A 22,868-nucleotide genomic window follows, 5' to 3' on the forward strand; every position below is an offset into this window, starting at 1 on the left:
CTGATTTGTAGAACTGTGTTTATGAGTAAATCCGACGTTAAAGTAGGGCTACCGGGAACGGGGCCTTGCATGCGTACTAAAATATTAATTATTGTTATATTATTTCATTCAAACACAATTCTATTATTTGCGTGATTGTGATATTGCTCGAGTAATTGTTGATTTCCACAAGAATTATGTGTTTACCGCTTTTATGGTTGGTTGGTATCTCATCCCCATCCTCATAGTATGATCATACGCCGTCCGAGTAGACATGTCCGTAATCTAGTGACATGTTCGAAAAGACACATTTATTTACTTTTACTTTATGATGTTTATTTGTTGCGAATTCATCCTAGTAGACATGCCCATAATGTAGTGGCAAGATCGAAAAGACACAGATACTTATTTATATTAATTGACACTATTTACATATGCAAAAAATTGTTTATTTCTCATTATTATTATTATTATTATAATAATAATTATTATTATTGTATTTACACCAAACTGTAAATTCCTCGCTCAACATGTGTTGTTGAAAAATTATTTTTACGCATATTGCAGGTTGTTATTTCAGATGATTTGAATGTGGACACCTTATATCATACCTTAGGCTAAAAATTATAAAAAATTAAATGTTGTTGAAATTTCTTTTGTTTTAAATATTTTGTACCTTGATATGAATAAATAAATTAAATATTGACACTTATTATTGATGGAGCTATGATACAAATATTGCCGCACCCTGACATGTTCCGCCGTAAATTTCTTTCAATTATACATATATAATGCAAAGAATAAATTTTCAATAAATGGAGTGTTCTTAGGTATATTTTTGCACGCGTATTATTTTTTTTATTAAGTTCATGTTTTTTTTGAAAAAAAATTTATTTTATGATATAAATAAAATAATTTATGTATAATGATATATGTAATATATATTTCTATATATATTAAAAATAATTAAAAATAATATTTCGGGAATATGCGAAGAAATGACTTTCCAAAATCGTTCAAAACCCACTCCAAAAACACATCTTCCCGCGCACACACACACCTTTAACATTTTAATTTCACACTTTGTTCTTTCTTCCATCCGTTAATTTTTAATTCTTCTGTCAACTTATCAGTGAAATCGTTTTCAAGCAAGCAACCAGAATGTACATCAAAGAGGTCTGCTTAGAAGGCTTCAAATCCTACGCCACACGCACTGTCGTCCCAGGCTTCGACCCCTTCTTCAACGCCATTACCGGTCTCAACGGATCCGGCAAGTCCAACATCCTCGACTCCATCTGCTTCGTGTTAGGCATCACCAATCTGCAGCAGGTCAGGGCTTCCAACCTTCAGGAGCTCGTCTATAAGCAAGGCCAGGCCGGCATCACCAAGGCTACCGTCTCCGTTGTCTTCGATAACACCGATAGGAGCAGAAGCCCCCTAGGCTATGAAGACTGTCCAGAGATTACCGTCACGCGCCAGGTATTTCTATGATTTGTTAGATTTTATTCTTCAGTTAGTCGAGGATATAAACCCTAGCTGCTGTAGTTTGACTACTTTTAATTGAAAGACACTTACTTACTTACTGGTTTTAAAGTTGACTAAAACCATCCACTTTATCTCCTGTCACAGATTGTGGTTGGTGGGCGGAACAAGTACTTGATCAATGGGCACCTTGCACAACCAAGTAGAGTACAAAACCTTTTCCACTCGGTACAACTGAATGTCAACAATCCTCATTTTCTGATCATGCAAGGGCGGATCACCAAAGTACTAAACATGAAACCTCCTGAGATATTGTCAATGCTTGAGGAAGCTGCAGGAACACGAATGTATGAAACAAAAAAAGATGCCGCTTTAAAAACTCTTGAGAAAAAGCAGGGTAAGGTTGATGAGATCAACAAGCTTCTTGATCAAGAAATTCTTCCTGCACTAGAAAAACTAAGGAAAGAACGAATGCAATACATGCAATGGTCCAATGGGAATGCAGAATTAGATAGATTAAAAAGGTTTTGCATTGCTTATGAGTATGTACAAGCAGAGAAAGTTAGAGATAATGCAGTAAATGGTGTTGATGAGATTAAAACCAAGATAATTGAGATTGATAATCATGTGGAGGCTATGAATACAGAGGTGCAAGAGATGGAAGCACACGTGGCAAAGTTAACCGGTGAAAAAGATGCAACGATGGGTGGAGAGGTTAAAGGTTTGTCGGATAAAGTTGATGCTATTTCACGTGATCTTGTTAAGGAGGTGTCGGTTTTGAAAAACCGAGAGGATGATCTCAAAACCGAGAGAAAGAATGCAGAAAAGGTGAACCTTTTACTTGTTTAACATCATTTTGTTTAGAAACTTATGTTCTTAAATCTTCATAATGTATTTATTTTTCATGTTATGGCGTCGTCAGATTGAAAAGAATATTGAAGAATTGAAGCAGTCTGAGAAAGATAGAATTTCTGCTGTAAAGAGTGCAGAAGATGGAGCTGCCGATTTGAAGAAGACAGTGGAAGAGCTAGCAAAGAGTTTAGAAGAGCTTGAGAAAGAACAACAGGTAATGATGGTTTTAAAAATTTGATGTTTGACCAGTTGCTAAAGTTGACTTTGAACAGGGTGTGGTTGCTGGTAAGAGTAGTGGTAATGAAGAAAAGTGTCTTGAAGATCAGCTTGTTGATGCTAAAGTGGCAGTTGGGAAAACTGAAACAGAGGTTGAGCAGTTGAAAACAAAGATAAAACACAGAGAAAAGGAGCTAAAAGAGAATAAAACAAAATTGTCATCAAAACACAATGAAGCTGCTGATGCAGAAAAGAATCTAAAAATCAGACAAAAAGATGTAGAAAATGTTGAAAAGGCTTTAAAATCTCTCTCGTATGAGGAGGGACAGATGGAAAGTCTTGAAAAGGTATGTTTTTTTATTCACAGTTTAGTCAAAGTCAACATAAGGATTTCTATATTTGAATTTTGAATACTGTTTAGGATCGAATGGTGGAATCGGAAGCAGTACATCAATTAAAAGAGGAAATCCGGAATATTTCTTCACGTTTGGGGAACACCGAGTTTACTTTTCGTGATCCTGTGAAGAACTTTGACCGGTCGAAAGTTAAAGGTGTGGTTGCAAAGCTCATTAAAGTGAAAGATGGATCAACAATGACTGCCTTAGAGGTATCCATTCATCATATCATGGTTTATGAATATTTTAATCTTTATTTGCTACATGTTTATTAATTCTTATACTTCAATACTGTCCAGGTTTGCGCAGGTGGAAAGCTGTATAATGTTGTGTTAGACACTGAGAACACAGGAAAACAACTTCTTGAAAAAGGTGATCTTAGAAGAAGAATGACATTTATTCCTTTGAACAAAATCCAAAGCCACCCCGTACCACCTAGAGTTCAAAAAGATGCAGTCAATTTGGTAACTTAATATTCTTTATTTTGAAAACATGCTTATATCATCTACTGTATTATTACAGATGATAACTTTTTATGTTCTCAGGTAGGTAAAGGTAATGCTGAAGTTGCACTTTCGCTGGTTGATTATGATCCCGAACTCCAGGTCTGCTTTTGATTTAATCAATTAGAACTTTTGTATTGTTCCATATGTTAATTTTGTTTGTCTTAGCAAAATGTTTTATAATAACATTGTTTTTCTTATTGACATTGAATAGAATTTATGCTTTTCTATTACTTGGTTACCTACTTTTTTGAGAATTATCTATATTGTGCAGAGTGCAATGGAATATGTGTTCGGTTCAACTTTAGTCTGCAAGACCATTGATGCTGCTAAAAAGGTACTTTGTTGGTAGAAAATACAAATACCTTCTTTTTTTGTTTAGCTTCTTATGCATGCAAATGTGTTTTAACTATTGGTTGTTATTTTCCACAATCTTTTGGTATTTTTACTAATTTATTAACACATTTTTTATGTATATCAACTTGTGGTGCACACAGGTTGCTTTCAGTCAGCAAGTTAGAACCACAAGTGTGACATTAGAAGGTGACATATATCAACCAAGTGGACTTCTGACTGGCGGTTCTCGCAAGTAAGCAACATTTCATTAATTTCTGTATATGCACAAAAAGCCTCGTTTTTATAACCTAACTATAATATGTTAATACACAGGGGTGGTGGTGACCTATTAAGGCAACTACATGCTTTAGCAGAAGCTGAATCACAATTATCTTTACATCAAAAGCAGCTATCAGAAATCGAAGCTAAGGTTTACTTTCAGTTATACTTTATCTATGTCTAAACTCCAAAGTCTAATATAATGATATTTTCTTTATAACTGTATAATGTGTCTTTGTATGCTCAGATCAGAGAGCTCCTTCCACTTCAGAAAAAGTATAATGATCTAAAGAAACAATTGGCACTTAAGTCAAACGAGCTCTCACTATTCCAGAGCAGGGTTGAGCAGAATGAGCATCATAAGGTTACACCGTATATCTTATCTTGACACTTATTAATTTTTGCATTTTCTTTTACATGTTTAATAATTTTCATGTTTGTGTGATGCAGCTTGGTGAAATACTAAAAAAAATTGAGCAGGAGCTTACAGAAGCAAAATCTGCTCTTAATGAAAAACAAGCACTTTATAAAGAATGTGTGACCGAAGTCTCAACTCTTGAAAAATCAATTCATGACCATGCCAATAATCGGGACCGTATTCTTAAAGATTTAGAGAAAAAGATTAAGGCAGCCAAGACAAAAATGCAGTCAGCTTCAAAAGATCTTAAGGTATTCTTATTCACTTTATTACTATTAGTCTATTATTATCATTATTATAATATCTTCTTTTATATCCAGGGACATGAAAATAATAGAGAGAAACTTATAATGGAAGCGGAAGCCTTCAAACAAGAACAAACATCTTTGGAGAGTCAGTTAGTTTCCTTCCAGAAACAGATTGGCGTGATGACTTCTGAAGTGGATACACTCAAGGACAAGGTTGACTTGTTGATTTTTTTTTTTTAATTTGGTCTCTTTTGTCTCAAATGAGTAACACTTTTTGCATTCTTGTAGGTTGCTTCACTGAAAGAAGAACACCGTCAAGCACAATCTGAGCTTAATGCAGCCCGAACAAAAGTCAAAGAATGTGATTCACAAATTAGTCGCATTATTAAAGATCAACAAAAACTTAAAAACAATATTGGTGAGAAGAATCTTGAAAGGAAAAGGCTGGAAAATGAGGTAACTTTATATTTACTAGTCCTTTATAAAAATAGTTTATGTTTAAATATTTGTATGTTTATATTGTAGGTGAAACGCATGGAAACCGAACAAAAAGACTGCTCACTGAAAGTGGATAAATTAATTGAACAACATAGTTGGATTAATTCAGAGAAACAGCTCTTTGGAAGACAAGGAAGTGACTATGATTTCACATCTCGTGATCCACACAAAGCAAGAGAGGAGTTTGAAAAACTTCAAGCTGAACAAGCAGGGTATGTTTTTTTATAATATATTAACGTAAAATTTTTTATAGCGGGAAAATAGAAACTTTATTAACTATTTAGATGTTTTTTTATAAAGCCTTGAGAAGAGGGTGAACAAGAAAGTTATGGCTATGTTTGAGAAGGCGGAAGATGAGTACAATGACTTGATGTCCAAGAAAAATATTATTGAGGTTTTGTAATCTTACATTCTTAGTTTATCTTTACCAATAAAATACTATTATATATTTTTGTTTTTTTTTGATAATTTGGATTTTTTACATAGAATGACAAGTCCAAGATTCAGCTGGTGATTGAAGAGCTTGATGAAAAGAAAAAGGAGACACTGAAAGTCACATGGGTGAAAGTAAACAGGTGAGTTCCTTAAATAGTTTTTGTGGCTTTACAAATATATATATTTATTTAATGTTTCTTTAATAACTGATTACCTTGTTTTTTTTTAAATACAAAAAAAGGGTAGTTTGGCCATTTAAAAAAAATTAACTGGGAAATTTGGACCAAACTTGCAACTTGGACATCACAGGAACCATCCGAGTACTTAGCTATTAATTGATAATCATTCAATATTCTTTGAATCATGTATATTTTTCAGTGATTTTGGATCAATATTTTCCACTCTGTTACCGGGGACAATGGCGAAGCTAGAACCGCCAGAAGGAGGTAGTTTCTTGGACGGGTTAGAAGTCCGTGTGGCATTTGGGAGTGTTTGGAAACAGTCATTATCAGAACTCAGTGGAGGACAAAGATCTTTACTTGCACTTTCGCTTATTTTAGCATTGCTTCTTTTCAAACCAGCTCCACTTTACATTCTGGACGAGGTATTTGTTTGCCAATACAAATTGTTAAATAAAATAATTTACCAATTTTATACATTTATTTGTTTGAATTATGTTTAACAGGTTGATGCAGCTCTTGATCTAAGTCATACTCAAAACATTGGCAGAATGATTAAAGCTCACTTTCCACATTCACAGGTATATAAATACATGTTTATTTGATCAAAAAAATATGAATTGTTAAATAATAATAATATTCAATCTAACAGTTTCAATTGTTTTTCTTGTTTGCAGTTTATTGTGGTCTCTTTGAAAGAAGGCATGTTCAACAACGCTAATGTTCTCTTCCGTACAAAATTCGTGGACGGCGTGTCCACCGTTCAAAGAACCGTTGCATCAAAGCAGAGTAAATGATGAAAGCACGTGAAATCTAAAATTTGTTATCTTGTATCATTTCGAACTAAAACTCGAACCGAATGAAACTCTATAAATGAAAAACATAAATTTGGTGTGCTAATCATGTCATTTTATAAACTTTATTTAACCTCAATATCCTTGAACCATTTCTTTCTTGAATTAAGTTGAACCCGAACAAAACTCCATAATTACAAGCATAAATTTGGTGTGCTAAATAATGCTAATCATGTCATTTTATAAACCTTACTTAACCTTAATCTCCTCGAACCATTTCTTGCCCTCTTGTTCCACACCTGTTTTTGGGAAAGTGAAGGTTAACAATCCATTTATCAGCTCAGCTTTGGCATTCTTAGTATTGATGTAATCTGGTAAATCAATGTTGCAGCTGTAGTTTCTGTTTTTAACGTCTATCTCTTTGTCCTCTCACTGACCTTTGATGCATAAAGACTTGTGTTCAAACTGTTCGACCGATAAAGATGCTTTTACGCCTTCTTTTCCACATCCGGGCATGTCGACTGATACGTGTACGTTTTCATCTGTCTCGACAATACGATAGTGTGCAACCGTATCTTCCATAACACCTAATATCATGAAAAAGAAAAAAAAGTAATTTAAAGGTGTGCACAAAACTGACATAACCGAATTAGAGCATTCACAATGGAGACCCCATTCTCACATCCCCAACCGCTGGCTCTATACCTAAATTATGAAGAAAATATATAATTTTGTTCATTTTTACTCACATAGTGAGTCTCCATCCTTATGCCTCATGCACCAAATTATATGAAAAACTAATAGAGAACTCCATATTTGGGTGTTCACTATTCATCCTTATACGGCTGCGAGTGAAAATGTGTATTATTTAAATGATTTTGAATATATATGGGTAACTGGATGTGAAGGATCTTTAGAGAGTGAATAAACTTTATAAATATGTGTATCTTGGTTAAATTATATGTATAAAGATGGGGTTCCATTGTGAATGACAAAATGTTGCCAAATCAAAAAAAAAATATATTACAAAAAAGGTCATTTGGTTTTGTTTATATCTTTTGAAAAATTGAAATTTTAGCCTGGTTGTGCTTTTTAGGAAATCGACTTTTGGGTTTGCGTAAACCAAACCAAAAATACGAAACTTATTGGAAGCAAACCGAACCGAATATAAGAAATTGAAAAATGTTGTAACTTAACAATAGTAATGATTAAATGAACATTAATTAATATAAAAAGTTAGGCAAGTTCCAAGCCAAATTCATTATTTTAGGTTATTTTATTTTCAATCAAATGATAAAACTGAAAAAACCAACATCAAACCGATCCATTGTGAAAACCAAAAAAAAATAAAAAAAAAGAAGAAGAAACTAAACAGTTTTCACGAATCAAAAACATAATTTTTAGTTTTTGATTTGGTCTAGCCAAACGTCCTCTATGTCAAGCATGTGACATAAAATTAGGAGTAGCAATAGTGTTGGGTTAGCGGGTTAAGTCTAAACACTTAATATTATGTAAGTCATACATAACCCGTGTAACCTACTTATCTTAACAAGTGAAGCGAGTTGTAATTAAGTTGTAAACGGGTTAAACACGTTCCATGACGATACTTGAAATATACTATACTGTTAGTGCCGAAAAATCGAGAAGCCGAGGGCGAGACACGCCTACGGAACATGAGTCGAGATCTGGACAGGAGGCTTGAAGATTGCTTGAGAATGGCATCCATCATAAATTAAAGTTGGGACACAAGTTTCATATGAAGAAAGAAAAAGGTGGGCAGTTTACATAGCGGGAAAGAAGCTTTCATTACTTGAGCAACACGATAAGATATTACAAGAATTCTTTTAATTGTTAAAACTTCCTTTTTTAGTAAATCGTAATTTTACAGTTTCTAATAAGGGTCCCGCTTATTTGCAATAAATAATCTATAAATGTAAAAACATTATATTCATCTTTATAATTTCATCACAGTTATTAGATATTATAAGTTGGATACGATGGACCAATTTTACTATCGGTTAAACCAGACTGAAAAATTGACATCAGATGATGGGATGAGTTTGGTATTTGATGACGAGGGTAGTCCAAGGAATTGATAAAATGACTTTCACACATTAACGCTAAAAGGGTTAGAAGGTTAAAAGGTTCGTTTCCCGCACAAATTTAGGGAAACAAGTACGTGAACAGTAACCACGTGCAACAGTACCACGTCAAATCACAATTCACATCACTGTTCCCTCTGCACAAGGGACATGCTCAGAAAAAGTAATATTATTATGATAATTAACCAACGGTTAAAAGCTTCCCGCCCATAAAAGGTCAACCCTCTAGTAAACTGGAGGCTAACTAGTTTACCCACTGGATAAAAGGCTTGCATCTCTCCCTCTATAAAAGGATGACCCAACCATAAACAAGAACACACCAGATTGGAGAGTTAACATATACTCTCTAATCTTCTCTTCTTCCTTGAGAAACTAGCACTTTGCTTGTTTCTTTCTTACTCCAAAAACATCACAGCTTCACCAAGAACTTCATCCAAAAATCGGCCTTAAACACCTCGGTCTTGGATCTCCGGTGAACTATAACAACTAACAACAAACTAGTGAACCTCTCTCTATGTTTTGCAAACGTAGAGGGACACCACGACCTGCGTTAGGTTAACTTGAACCCTTGAAGCCTGTTAGCCTAACCAGTCTATTCACTATCATTGGTCTTATAATTGTTGTAGCAACAAGTTGGCCCCCGCCGTGGGGCTACGCCGCTTACTTTATCTCAAAGACCAGTAGTGTAGCTCCATATTCATCAAAATCATCATGTCGGAAGGTGAATCTCCCGATGAAGTCAACCAAGTGTCAAGAACACCGACACCAAGTGTCAAGAACACTGACACCAAGTGCCGGCCAACAAACTCCGGCGGTAACCACATCTTTTTCCACCCCGAAAAGTATTCCGACGGAACCGTTGTTCCTCGAATTTTCACCTTTTCGAACTCCAACCCCTTCACGATCCGGAGTTCCTTCTCCTCATGTAGGAGTCACAAATACCTCGGAGCGTGTCGACTTGACGTTAGAAGGAGTGTCACGGCATTTCTTGCAACTAAGACATCTCCTTAACCAACACGTGAGCCAAGAAAGAGAAAAGGGGATAAGAATAAGGCTGGAGTATGACGATCCGGAGCCCTCACTATCACTCGGACGCCCACCTTCCCCTTTAACCAGCTCACAACCGGCTGATTTTCATTTAGAAGCTGGTCCAAGTGTAACCTGCCAACCTTTTAACCCAGCTCTGTATACCTACGGGAGGCCAAGCCCAACGGCCTTTCCCTTGTTTACTTCACAACCCCTTGGGCACGAGACCACTCTCGACCAAATATGGCAGTCACCAGCTTCAAGTGTTCCTCCTACAACTACTACATGGGAACAGGCCATGACGGTCTTGCCATTGGCTCGGAGTGCAGCAATAAGCACCCCTATGGGAACAAACCAAATGGTAGCAACTCCTGAAAGCCTTCAAGGCTTTAACCTCATGCCTCAGATGATAGCTCAAATGATGGCACACTTCCCTTGGACCCAGCTCATCAACCAAGCGCTGGGTACTAACCAAGGAACGGCGAGTCATAATCTCAACCAAGGAACGGCGAGTCATAATCTCACTACAAGGGTTGTAGAAGACCTTGCAAAGCCTTACAAGCCCGACAACCTGCCCTGTATCTCTCAACAAATCGCAGATTATGACTCTTAAACGAAAATCAAGATGCCACCCCATATAAAAACTTATGATGGGACCGAAGATCCCGAAGACCACCTCCAGGTCTTCACTGGTGCGGCCATAATCGAAAAATGGTCCCACGCTGAATGTTGTTTGATGTTCATGCAAACACTAGTCGGATCAGCCAGGATATGGTTCAATGACCTTCCTGCCCAAAGTGTTCGAAGCTTCGATGATCTGAGCAAAGGCTTTTTGGCCAACTTTTCACAACAAAGAAGGTACGTCAAGGACGCCACAGTCATTTTTCAGATAAAACAAAACGATGAAAAAACCAAACCACTCACTTTTGTGGTTATCAGCATACCTTCCAACTATGATGTAATCATAGGAAGGCCAGGACAATGTGCGTTCAACATGGCTGTCTCGGTTGGTCAAGGTGCCGTAAAGTTTCCCACCGATATGGGAATTGCAACCCTTCAACCTACCCAGGATGTTTACACGGTTGAAGGGGAAAGTTCAAAAAATGAAGACGAGGAACAAGACTTGATCATAAACCCAAAGTATCCTAAACAAAAGGTACGGGTAAACACAAGCCTTTCTAAAGAAACTCTCTCGCACCTTGAGAAGCTGTTGATATGCTACAACGATGTCTTTGCTTGGTGACCTGAAGACATGACTGACATCCCTTGAAGCATTGCAGAGCATGAGCTAAAAATACCCCCTGATGTCAAGGCTGTTGTCCAAAAGAAATGGAACTTGGCTCCTGAACGAAGCTTGGCAGCATGCCAAGAGGTTGAAAAGCTTGTCCTAGATGGCATCCTACGTGAGGTCAAATATCAATCTTGGGTGGCTAACCCAGTCATGGTTCGAAAGCCTGACAAGTCATGGAGGATGTGCATCGACTTCAAGGACTTGAACAAAGCATGTCCAAAGGATTGTTATCCTTTACCCTAGATGGACCTCAAGGTTGACTCTTTAACCGACCATCCCTTTAAGTGTTTTCTCGATGCTTACAAAGGTTATCATCAAATTCTCATGAAAGTGGAAGATGAAGAAAAAACCGCATTCCACACGGACATGGGTATTTTTTGTTATCAAAAGATGCCTTTTGGCCCAAGAAATGCCGGGGCAACCTATCAATGTTTGATGGACATAGCGTTTGCCAACCAAATTAGCAGAAACCTGGAAGCTTATGCCGATGATTTGGTAATCAAAAGCAAAACCGAGCATCAAATGCTTGATGACATACAAGAAACCTTCCAAAACCTGAGGAAGATCAACATGAAACTCAATCTCGGAAAATGTTCGTTTGGGTTCGAAGAAGGCAAGTTCTTGGGACACATTGTGGGGAAACAAAGCATAAAAGCCAATCCCAACAAAGTTAGAGCTGTTCTTGAAACTAAATCTCCACAAAGCAAAAAAGAAGTGGAAAGTCTGAACGGAAGGCTTGCAGCCTTGAAGCGTTTTATCTCCAAGCTCGTTGAAAAATCCCTACCCTTCTTCAAAACACTAAAGGGTTGCACCAATGAAAAATACTTCAGGTGGACGGAAGAAGCGAAGGAAGCCTTCAACCAAATGAAGCAACACTTGGCTTCACTTCCAGCTATTGCAGCCCACGAAACAGGAGAACTGATCTCTGTCTATCTCTCAGTGGATGAAGAAGCATTAAGCGCGGTTCTAACCATCGAACGAAACAAAGTTCAGGTACCCGTTTATTTCTTTAGTAAAACATTAAATCTAGCAAAGATCAAATATCCTCCTTTGGAAAAACTTGCTCTGGCCTTAATTCAAACGGCCAGAAGGCTTCGAAGGTACTTTCAAGCACACCCTATACAAGTGGTCACTGACCAACCCATCAAGAGTGTGCTTGAAAACCAAAAAATTCAGGGCGATTAGCCAAATGGGCTATGGAGCTAGGTGAACATAACATCACCTATGTCCCAAGAAAAGCTGTCAAAGCCCAAGTCTTGGCGGATTTCATTGTAGAAATCCCAAAGAAAGTCACCCCTAAAATACATACAACTGCCACTGAACCTTCTGATCCTGAAGCCTGGAAGCTTTTTACTGACGGAGCTTCCAGCATCGAAGGGTCAGGAGCTGGGCTCATTATAATCAACCCTGAAGGGTTAGAATTTACATATGCTCTACGACTTGAATTTTAGACCACCAACAACGAAGCTGAATATGAAGCGTTGATCGTCGATCTGAAAATTGTCAAAGAGATGAAGATCCAAAAGCCACAAGTCTTCACAGACTCGTTGCTTGTTTCAATTCAAGTCAATGATAGCTACGTAGAAAAAGAGCCCAACATGAAGAAATATCTTGAAAAGGCAAAAGGGTTGATGACCACGTTTCAAGAGTGTACTATCAAGAAAGTCCCAAGATCACAAAACAAAAGAGCCGATGCCCTGAGCAAACTAGCATCCCTCATATTTGCACACCTCACCAAGAAAGTTTTGGTTGAAGTGTTGAAGACTCCTTCAATCCAAGTATTGGAGGTTCAAGATATAATCACTGAAGAAGGTCCCATTGGATGACTCCCATAGAAAAGTTCCTCAAAAATGGTGAGTTACCTCTGGACCAAACAGAGGTTGAAATGGTTTGAATCAAGTCCCGACAGTATGTGTTGCAAGGAGAAACCCTTTATAAAAAAGCTTACCTTGCACCACTACTAAGATGTGTGGGCCCTGAACAAAGCCAATATCTGATCAAAGAGGTTCACCAGGGAATATGTGGAGCTCATTTTGGGCCAAGAACGGTGGTTGCAAAGTTGATGAACCTTGGATACTTTTGGCCCACGATGCACCGCGATGCAACCGAACAGCTCAAGAAATGTGAAGCTTGTCAAATTCAGGCACTAGTTCCCAAAAGCCCTAAACACGATCTGGTTCCCATCTCTTCAGCTTGGCCATTCCACAAGTGGGGAATGGATATCGTTGGTCCATTCCCACCAGCCAAGGTGGGGTAAAATTTTTGTTAGTAGCCGTGGACTACTTCACCAAGTGTCCTGAAGTCAAACCACTTGCAAAAATAACGGGCAAACAAGTCATGGACTTTGTATGGGAAAGCATCATTTGTCGCTATGGGTTGCAAGGAGTGTTGTTCACCGATAATGGGAAGCAATTTTCCGAGAAGCCTTTTAGCACATGGTGCAAAGAATTCAGAATAACCCAAGTGTTCAGCTCAGTTGCATACCCACAATCCAATGGCCAAGTTGAAAGAACAAACAGAACCATTGTGGAAGCTATCAAAGCAAGGCTGAGAAGTCATAACAACAATTGGCTTGAAAAACTCCCAAATGTTCTATGGGCAATAAGAACAACCGAAAAAACAAGACACAAACGAACACCTTACAGCTTAGTGTTCGGATCGGAAGCTGTAATCCCAGCCGAAGTCGGAGTTGTGACTCAAAGAACACTCAACATGGACCTCGAATCAAACAACAATGAGACCACGTTGAATTTGCAACTCCTTGAAGAAATCCGTGATCAAGCCGCAGTACAAGAGGCTAAGTACAAGCAAAAAATGGAAGCTTATTACAATGTAAGAGTGAAACATGAACGTTTCAGGCCAGGAGATCTTGTACTCCGAAACAATGAGGCAAGCAAAAAATAAAACCAAGGAAAACTGGGCCCAAAGTGGGAAGGACCATACATAATCCTTGAAGCTCACAAGGGTGGATCTTACAAACTGGCCGATGCAGAAGGCAAAAAGCTTCCAAGACATTGGAACGACAAAACCCTTAAAAGGTTCCATGTCTAGTCAAAAACCTAGAATGTATTTCAAGAGATGTATAATTCTCCTTTTTGTAAACAAAAACCTCTTGAATGAATGATAAAGTTTTTATCATAACTTGTCTTTACTATCCTATAATCAGGTTGAGAACCTAGCAAGAAACTCCATGGCAAGGGCCATGTAAGGGGATGAGCTCCCAGGCCACATCGCTCAATAGGTTCAAGGGTTAAATTAACCTATATAAGGGGTGAGTTTCTATATCAATCCAACTCCATGAGACTTAGAAATTTTTTTTCAAACAAAACTTGTCTCATAGACAGGTCTGAACAGCCTACATCAATTTGTTCCTTAAGCTTTGAAAAAGTTTACGAAACAAATATACACCAAGTAATGGTATAAAGGATAGACAACATGTGCTTTTTACCTAATGAAGCCTTGAAGCTAAAGTGACTGCATCACTAAAACTTCTTAAGGAAAGTTAGCTAAAAACACATCAAACTAACAAGACAAGCAAAGAAAACATAAAACGTCGACCAATACGATTCATAAAAAAGGCCTTCTAAGGCCATAACAAGCATCATACATTATAAGCCATTCAGGCTAAACAAAGGAAATCACAAAGATTCCCATGAAAATGTTCAAACGGCCAAAAAGGCCAATCACAACCATAAAGCAGAAACCGTAAGGCTTTTATGCTGTACCTAAATTATTTAAAATACATATTGTTCAAGAACGCTAAGAAAGCTACGAATAAATTTTTTAAACACCAGAAGCAGGCTTTGAAGTGCTAGCCTCACTACCCTTACCTTTCTTCAACTTTTTCACTTCCGGTCTACTATCAGCAACTGCCGAACCTTCGAGGCTTGCCACATGAGACCTGTCACTGTCTCCGGATAAAGTTTCCTCGCTATCACCAGAACGGGAGCGCTTCTTAGACAAGGACTCAAGCACCTCAGAGCAAACTTTCTCATCAAGGCCGGCTGGTTTCAAGCCCTGCAAAACGGAAGGAGGCTTACCAAAGCAAGATGAAACTTCACCAACATAGGGGTAAGTGAGCCTTTCCATTGCACGGACTGAGTCTGATGTAACATCCCGAAATTTCTAAAGTAATATTTAATATATATTATTTTGTCGGGTGAAATAAACGAGTTAGTGGAACGATAATAATTATAGTAAAATACGAAAGACTAAGTAGGATAATTAGATGGGATTAGTTATGGACCAAAAAGGAAATATGGGCCTTAGGTCCATGGGCTTAAGGGAGTATAAATACCCCCTTAAACTCTAATCCTTTCCATTCCATCCATCTTATCCATCCTAATCTCTACACACTCAAAAACACACACATACTTCCTACACCATATACGGCCGCGAGTTAAGGAGCAATCCGAGACCAAACCGAGCCTATAACTTAATAGATCTTGAGCGTGCAAGCAAGATACAAGATTGTAGTTCATCACCAAGCTAATCGTAACCTTAAAAACACGTAAAAGTATGTCCTTTATCCTTAAAGTTTCCATTTTTATGAACGGTTATCCGTGAAACTCGAACCTAGCAAAGATCGGGTATAAACGATTATTAAAGTAGCAAACTTGATGTTAGAACGAACCTAATGAGTCCATAAACGCGTATGGTTCGTTCAAAGAAAACCGTAGATCTAGTATTGAACGTTTTTGAGTTTAAGGGTCCAAACTTTGTGCGTTTTCGGGCCGAATCTTATCAAATAATGATCATGGGAATGTTCACGGGATTGATTAACATCATATCGAAGGGTTACGGGTGGGACAGAGATGTTTATCGGGATAAAATCAGAACCCGTCGCTGCTGTAGATAAGTTCGCTAACCTATATGTTCGCGTGCATGATAAGTTCGCACCCATATAAGTTCGCCCTGTACAAGTTCGCCTAGTGATAAGTTCGTTTAATGTTAACTTCGCTTAATGTTAAGTTCGCTTAATAATTAAGTTCGCTTAATGATTAAGTTCTCTTAATGATTAAGCTCGCTTAATGTTAAGTCCGCTTAATGTTAAGTTCGCTTAATGTTAAGTTCGCTTAAAACGCTAAGTAAAAGTAATCCAGTACTAGACCACGAATCGGGCTAACGAGTGAGTAGGTGAATAGGATAATAACTTAAAATCCTAATGGAAAATGTGTTAAGACAATTAATGAAAATAAAATTTTTAACCCCAGCCAGGGGCTCTGCCCCTTGGACCCCGCTAGGGGCTGCCGCCCCTAGAACCCCGCTGCCAGGGGCGCTGCCCCCGGACCCCCATTCGTTGTGGGTTATATTAAGATAGAAATACGATACCAGTAGTAATAGTTAATTGATACGTGTAATTGTTATACAGTTAGTCATGCACAGCTCAAGAAATGAATAACTATAAACGGTGAACGTAATTGCATTCAGGTGAGTTTCTAGCCCCATTTCTGTGTTATGTTTTCGGGGCTGTGTGCATACTCGATGTGAAGTGTGAATACACTTACCTTATGTGGTAAGTGTATGCTATAGATGATATACGAGGTAGCTATTATATGATTGCTTGTCGGTACGTGAACGATCTTCGGATATTGCACGTGTCGGCAAGGGAAACGATCTCTAAGTGGTTATAAGTGTGTAAATGTTATGGTGTGACTTGCTTATTATGTAAATGGTGTAATGATATGAAGTGTGTTGTAGACAAGTAAAGGTAGAGCGTGTTAGAAGTGACAAGAGTCTAGTAAGTGTGTTAGTGGCATGACGATAGTACGTGGTAGGGTAAGCCTATACGTGACTTCGTTATTAAAGTTATAAAGTGGCAAAGTGGCATAACGTTATACGTTATTAATGTGGCAAAGTGGTAGGGATAAATAAGAGGTTAAGTGGTAAGGTGAGCAGGTTAGATAGTGGACTACGTGTCTTCGGATACGTATACGATGCATGTAGTGGTTGTATGATAAGTTGCTTGATTAACTAGAATTCACTCAGCGTAGCTGACTTTTAGTATGCACGCATGTGATCAGACTGAAGAGTTATCATGAGGATGACACATGGCATGGATTGAACGGCTGGCATGTGAATATAGAAGAAAAGATGTTTTAAATATAATGTTTTGGGTTTTGGTATCAAAGAAAAGATTTAATGTTTTGTAACAAATGATTGATGTTTTATATTCCGCGAAAAGTTTTAATAAACTCTGATTTGTAGAACTGTGTTTATGAATAAATCCGACGCTAAAGTAGGGCTACAGGGAACGGGGCCTTACATCTGAGAAGAGCTTGGAAGCTTCACGGTTGAACATGGGCGATTGCTCCATAGGTTGACCAGCCTCTTGATGTTTGAAGCCAGCAACAAAGCCCAAATGCTTCCCATAGCCCAACAGCTTCGTGTAAATATCTCCCAACATCGAGTTAAATTCAGAAGAATGAAGCAGGTAAGTCACAACCTGATGAAACCCGTACTCAATTAGCCACCGGTTGTCGTTAGTAGCCTGGGTGACTGAAGCCTTCAAGCCTTCCTTCTCCATGTCAAAGGCTTTCCTCTGTACCTCAAAGGCTTCCCTATCAGCATCCAACTTAGCTCTATCCGCTTCCATCGCTTTCTTCAACCCGGCTATCTCAACCTCGTGGCCACGGGACAACTCATCGATCTTCTTCACATAACCCTCCTCCTTCTTTGAAAAGCCTTCAACCTCCTTCTTCATGACTGACATAGAAGCCTTCATATTTTCTTTCTTCTTGGCAAACTCCTCATACTTTTGCATTCCCTTTCGAAAGCGAGTAACTCCCTCATCCAAAAGGGAAGAAAGGTTGCAAGAACTCAAGATTAACCTCGAAAGCATGGCATCGCCCTCCATCTCAGAAATGGTGTTCCGAACCCCAGGAGGAGCAAAGTTAGCCAAGAAATCAGCACAGACTTTCGGATCTTTAAAGCTATCCCCAACCTTAACATTCCACTCATGGACATAAACCTCATTACCATCCAACCCTTGAACCATAGCCATCGCAACCTTCTTACCAGTTGACTTCTTCTTTTTGGAAACAACTAAACCCTGCTCCTTCTCTCCCTTCAAACTTGGACCTTGAACTTAACAACTTGAACATCATCACTAACATCGACCGATTCGTGAGAAGATGATAGGCCAGAAGACTTCATCAAACGCCGTGTGGAACGGCGAGTAGAAGCCTTAGGAGCAGCAGCTTTGGTAAAACCCTTAACGTTCAGAACTCCCACATACCCTGAATCTTCGAACCTACTCTCTTTCCCTCGAACCACAACATCATCCCCAGCAGTAGCTGCAACATCCGTAAACCCAACATCCTAGGTATCGCCACTCTTCAAAAAATCCAAAGCAGACATAACTACAAAAACAAAGCAAATCTATAAATACGCATATGAGAAAAACAAAACAAGTACAGCATAAACAAACGCATACCCTATCATCCCTCATAAGCACGGGATCCCGATTAGGCTTATCCCATAATTTGCTAATTCCTAACCACACAAGAAGATGTTCGGGAAGAGGACGAAGACGCGATGGAAACTTCCTAATCGACTTCAAAAACACATCATTCAACTCCGATACGGCCGGCTCCGGTTAGTTTAAAACAACCCCAGGTTGTCTCCAAACAGATTTGAAAGGAAGAATGGAATCATAAACAAAGAAAAAACGGTCCTTCCAAGACCCAAGGGTTGTAACCGTCAAGGAAACTAAACATGTATCAACCTGAGAATGTTCAAAAGTGTACCAATCGCCGTTCTTCGCTAAATGAAAGAAACGGCGAAAACCCAAAAGCGACGGATCATATCCTAAAGCTCTACATAATACCTCAAAGTGTAAATCCCTAGCAAGCCCTAAGGGGTGAATCTGACCAAATGACACACGATAATACTCCAATACATTCAAAACAAAAACCGAAAACGGATGACGGAGGTTCGAAAACTCAAAATGCCGACAATAAAGGGCAACGAAACCGGTCCGAACAACGATCGATTGACGCATCGACCGACGGAGCAACCGGTTTAAAATCTTAACCTATACCCCAATCGAGGCAGAAATATTCAACCTCCTCTTGAGTTAATCGAGAAAAATTGATAGACAAATCCTTTTGAGCACCCATAAAATCTAAAGAAAAGGGAAGTATTTTAACTAACCTGATGAAGGATTGAAAGAAACTTGATGAATGTTTGGGAGAATATTGTGAACTTTAAAAGAAAAACTGAAGAAAATGAACAGTTATCGCTATTATTAAGGGCAGTTATTGGGAACCGTAACATGCAGTAACTATCACATCAACTGTCTTGTCAGAAATTCAAAAAATAACCAAAACCGTTTAAAGCCTCGAAGCCTCGAAGCAATAACAAAATGTGTGCAAAATTCAGAAGCCCTTGAGCTTACTTCTCAAACACCTCTGACTTGGGGGGCTGATGACGGGGGTAGCCCAAGGAATTGATAAAATGGCTTTCACACATTAACGCTAAAAGGGTTAGAAGGTTAAAAGGTTCGTTTCCCGCCCAAATTTAGGGAAACAAGTGCGTGAACAGTAACCACGTGCAACAGTACCACGTCAAATTACTATTCACATAACTGTTCCCTCTGCACAGGGGACATGCTCAGAAAAAATAATATTATTATAATCATTAACCAACGGTTAAAAGCTTCCCGCCCATAAAAGGTCAACCCTCTAGCAAACTGGAGGTTAACTAGTTTACCCACTGGATAAAAGGCTTGCATCTCTCCCTCTATAAAAGAATGACCCAGCCATAAACAAGAACACACCAGATTGGAGAGTTAACACATACTCTCTAATCTTCTCTTCTTCCTTGAGAAACTAACACTTTGCTTATTTCTTTCTTACTCCAAAAACATCATAGCTTCACCAAGAACTTCATCCAAAAACCGGCCTTAAACACCTCGGTCTTGGATCTCCGGTGAACTATAACAACTAACAACAAACTACTGAATCTCTCTCTACGTTTTGCAAACGTAGAGGGACATCACGACCAGCGTTAGGTTAACCTGAACCCTTGAAGCCTGTTAGCCTAACCAGTCTATTCACTATCATTGGTCTTATAATTGTTGTAGCAACAGTATTGGTAACATTATTGAAAATACGGGTACTGAAGATCTCATTAAATGAGTATCGATACCGCTACCGAAGGTAAAAATTCGGTAAAATACCAGTACTGTACTGATCTCAAAACTCAAAAGATCAGCACCGAATTGATACGCATGTTATCGGATTCAATACCGGTTCCTAGTACAATTGCACATCTCTAGATGTCACAAAAAATCACTTTTATTCGTTTTAAAATTTTGCACACATTTTTATATTTACAATTGTGGATTATTTGTTATTCAAACATTATTAAAATACGAAATACACAGTGTGCATGTTAGAAGTGTAGGGAATAAAATGTCATTTCTCCAAAGTATATTATAGGTTTATATTGTCATGGTTAAAAAAGATGACAACACAGTCCGCAGTGACGGATCTAGGATAAAGATTCAGGGGTAACCTAATTTTTTTAACATATGGCCCCTGACGCCCTGACGGAACCAGAATATTTTAATCAGAGGGCCCGAGCTAACGTTTGCTATATTCACGATTGTATGACGACTACTTTCTTTTACTAAACAATGTATTACAAACATCAAAATCTATACTTTTTCACATTATCTTAATATCAACTGGTATTTATAACTTGATAAATTTTATATATTTTGAAAATAACAAATATCAAACTGATAAGTAAATAACTTGGTAAAAATATACTTAGAAAAAATAAATTTATACTCCGAATCATAAAATACATTATTCAATTATAACCTCTGAACAATAAAAAAAATATTAATCAAATATTAAAAAAAAAACTAAATGCTTATTCCAAAATTAACAAACAATAAACTAAACAAACTTTAAAAGTAAATAAAAACTACTTCTTTTTTACGAATCTGCATAAAATGATAAACATATAAATAAATGAGAAAAAAATCTTTGTTTAACAAGTAAATAAAATATTTGTTACCTATCGAGAAAGGTCAATTATTTTTTAAACACTTTTCTATTTTTTTATAATGAAATGGGCTCTGTGTTTAAAAAGGCCCAATATTAGTATTAGGTCATGTTGATAATCTTTCTCAATGCATACTAATGAAGCATTTTGCAGAGCCCGGTGACAACAAAACAGAAATAATGAAATGAAAAAATCCGGCTATTCCACTCTGTTTTCATCTCAATACTTCTTAGAGGTAACCTAATTTTTGCTCAGGGGTAGCCTAGTACATAAAACCGAGAAAAAGAAAAAAAAATTACACTAATTTTGTACTTCGCCGTGAAAGTTGAGAGGTAACCCGGGCAACCCCTGGATACACCCTAGATCCGCCCTTGACAGTCTGTATCTTTCAGGCCATAAAATCTGTCTTATTCAAATCAGTATGCCTACCACACACACTGTAATATTCGAGAAACTATAATAATAAATTTTTCATTGTTATTTTCTTAACCATGCGAGTAAACTACGGTTTTAGTCTCTATGGTTTACCTAAATCTACAGTTTTAGTTCAATACTTTTAAATTTTTGATTTTCGTTCCTGTAGTTTCATTTCACTTTTAATTAAACCCAAATTCACTAACCCTGTTAAGTTTGGTTGCTAAACTCATCAGCGTGCTCCTCACGTGAGAGACAATTTTGTCCATTTTCTCCCCAAATAAATCCCAATCCTAATTCACAAGCCCCTTCACGAGAAGGGCTAGGGTGTATTTGGGAAAAAAAGAACAAAATTGTCCCTCACGGGAAGGACAAACTGATGGGTTTAATTATCATACTTAACAGGATTAGTGAATTCATGTTTAATTGCAAGTGAAATGAAATCACATGGACGAAAATCGCAAATTTGAAACTATTGGATTAAAACCGTAGATTTGAACAAATCACATGGATGAAAACCGCAATTCACTCTAACCATTGATACTAAATTAGGTAGAGATCGAAATAACCGTTGATACTTTCAATTTATCTAACAAATGGATACATCAATAGAGTATTTTTGACACTTGTTTTGGTGAATTTACCACGTAACAATAAACATCAAACCTTGTAGACTTGTGCTACGTACGACATCCTTGTATATATCTCCACTCATGACTCGTTATTTTGTTACCATTTCTACCCATAAGTTATTAACCGCATGTCGTCCTCCTAACTTCACATTTTAGAAATTCAGTTTCTAGTTTATGTGTCAATTTAATTATTAAAATACATGAAATAATCGAACATATATTATATGACTTATTTAACTTAGTGTACTTATGACATAAATGCAACTGAAAATGAAGAGACGTCATAGTTTATTTACTACAACTATAATCTCCTTTCGTAAGTGCTTTCTCAATCGTAAGTTGAGATAAGTAATTGAATGGGTTGCAACGTGAGTTTGTAATAATCCTCCCCAAATTAATAATGAGGAATATGACGAATTGATCATAGGATACCACCAACCAGAATATTTATCTGGTTATTCATATGAAAAATATATTACCTTATAGTACGTAGATGCTAACCAAAAACTTCTTTCAATAGATGTTTATGGTCAAAAACACTCAACTGTATACCAACCTATTCCTTTGGACGGATTGCTTAGAATGGTGCATGAAAGTAATAAGACTTGTCGACGGTCTGTCTAGACATTTAGTGAAGGACAAAGTAGGCCAAATGTTGAAGAACTCTGAGACCCACTCAATGAAAGTGAAAAGGAAAGTGTTGCTACAACAAAGATAAGACCAATGATAGTGAATGGACTGGTTAGGCTAAAAGGCTTCAAGGGTTCAGGTT

The 22,868-nt window shown here is 37.6% G+C and overlaps 1 protein-coding gene across 1 annotated transcript; it reads left to right on the plus strand.

Annotated features, from left to right (window-relative positions):
- Positions 1-1,140: 1,140 nt before the first annotated feature.
- On the plus strand, positions 1,141-7,217 carry LOC143574029 (structural maintenance of chromosomes protein 2-1-like). Its single transcript, XM_077058759.1, has 20 exons — positions 1,141-1,458; positions 1,609-2,289; positions 2,384-2,527; positions 2,586-2,876; positions 2,951-3,136; positions 3,224-3,388; positions 3,470-3,529; positions 3,702-3,764; positions 3,925-4,016; positions 4,097-4,193; positions 4,290-4,406; positions 4,493-4,711; positions 4,781-4,921; positions 4,997-5,164; positions 5,234-5,418; positions 5,507-5,600; positions 5,693-5,781; positions 6,020-6,245; positions 6,327-6,401; positions 6,498-7,217. Exons 1-20 carry the CDS (start codon positions 1,141-1,143, stop codon positions 6,615-6,617), a joined length of 3,531 nt encoding a protein of 1,176 aa, XP_076914874.1. The 3' UTR covers positions 6,618-7,217.
- The last annotated feature ends 15,651 nt before the right edge of the window (positions 7,218-22,868 follow it).

Source organism: Bidens hawaiensis, unplaced genomic scaffold (genome assembly GCF_021521415.1).
Source record: "Bidens hawaiensis isolate Kalapana, Puna unplaced genomic scaffold, B.hawaiensis_p1.1 tig00026820_1, whole genome shotgun sequence".
Taxonomy (NCBI): Eukaryota; Viridiplantae; Streptophyta; class Magnoliopsida; order Asterales; family Asteraceae; genus Bidens; species Bidens hawaiensis.

Bases quoted from the DNA above. Each gene is read 5' to 3' on its own strand.
- LOC143574029 (XM_077058759.1), top strand. From the start codon at position 1,141: ATGTACATCAAAGAGGTCTGCTTAGAAGGCTTCAAATCCTACGCCACA. The intron at 3,137-3,223 runs GTATCCATTCAT...AATACTGTCCAG, and splicing joins CAACAATGACTGCCTTAGAG to GTTTGCGCAGGTGGAAAGCT. The intron at 3,765-3,924 runs GTACTTTGTTGG...TGGTGCACACAG, and splicing joins CCATTGATGCTGCTAAAAAG to GTTGCTTTCAGTCAGCAAGT.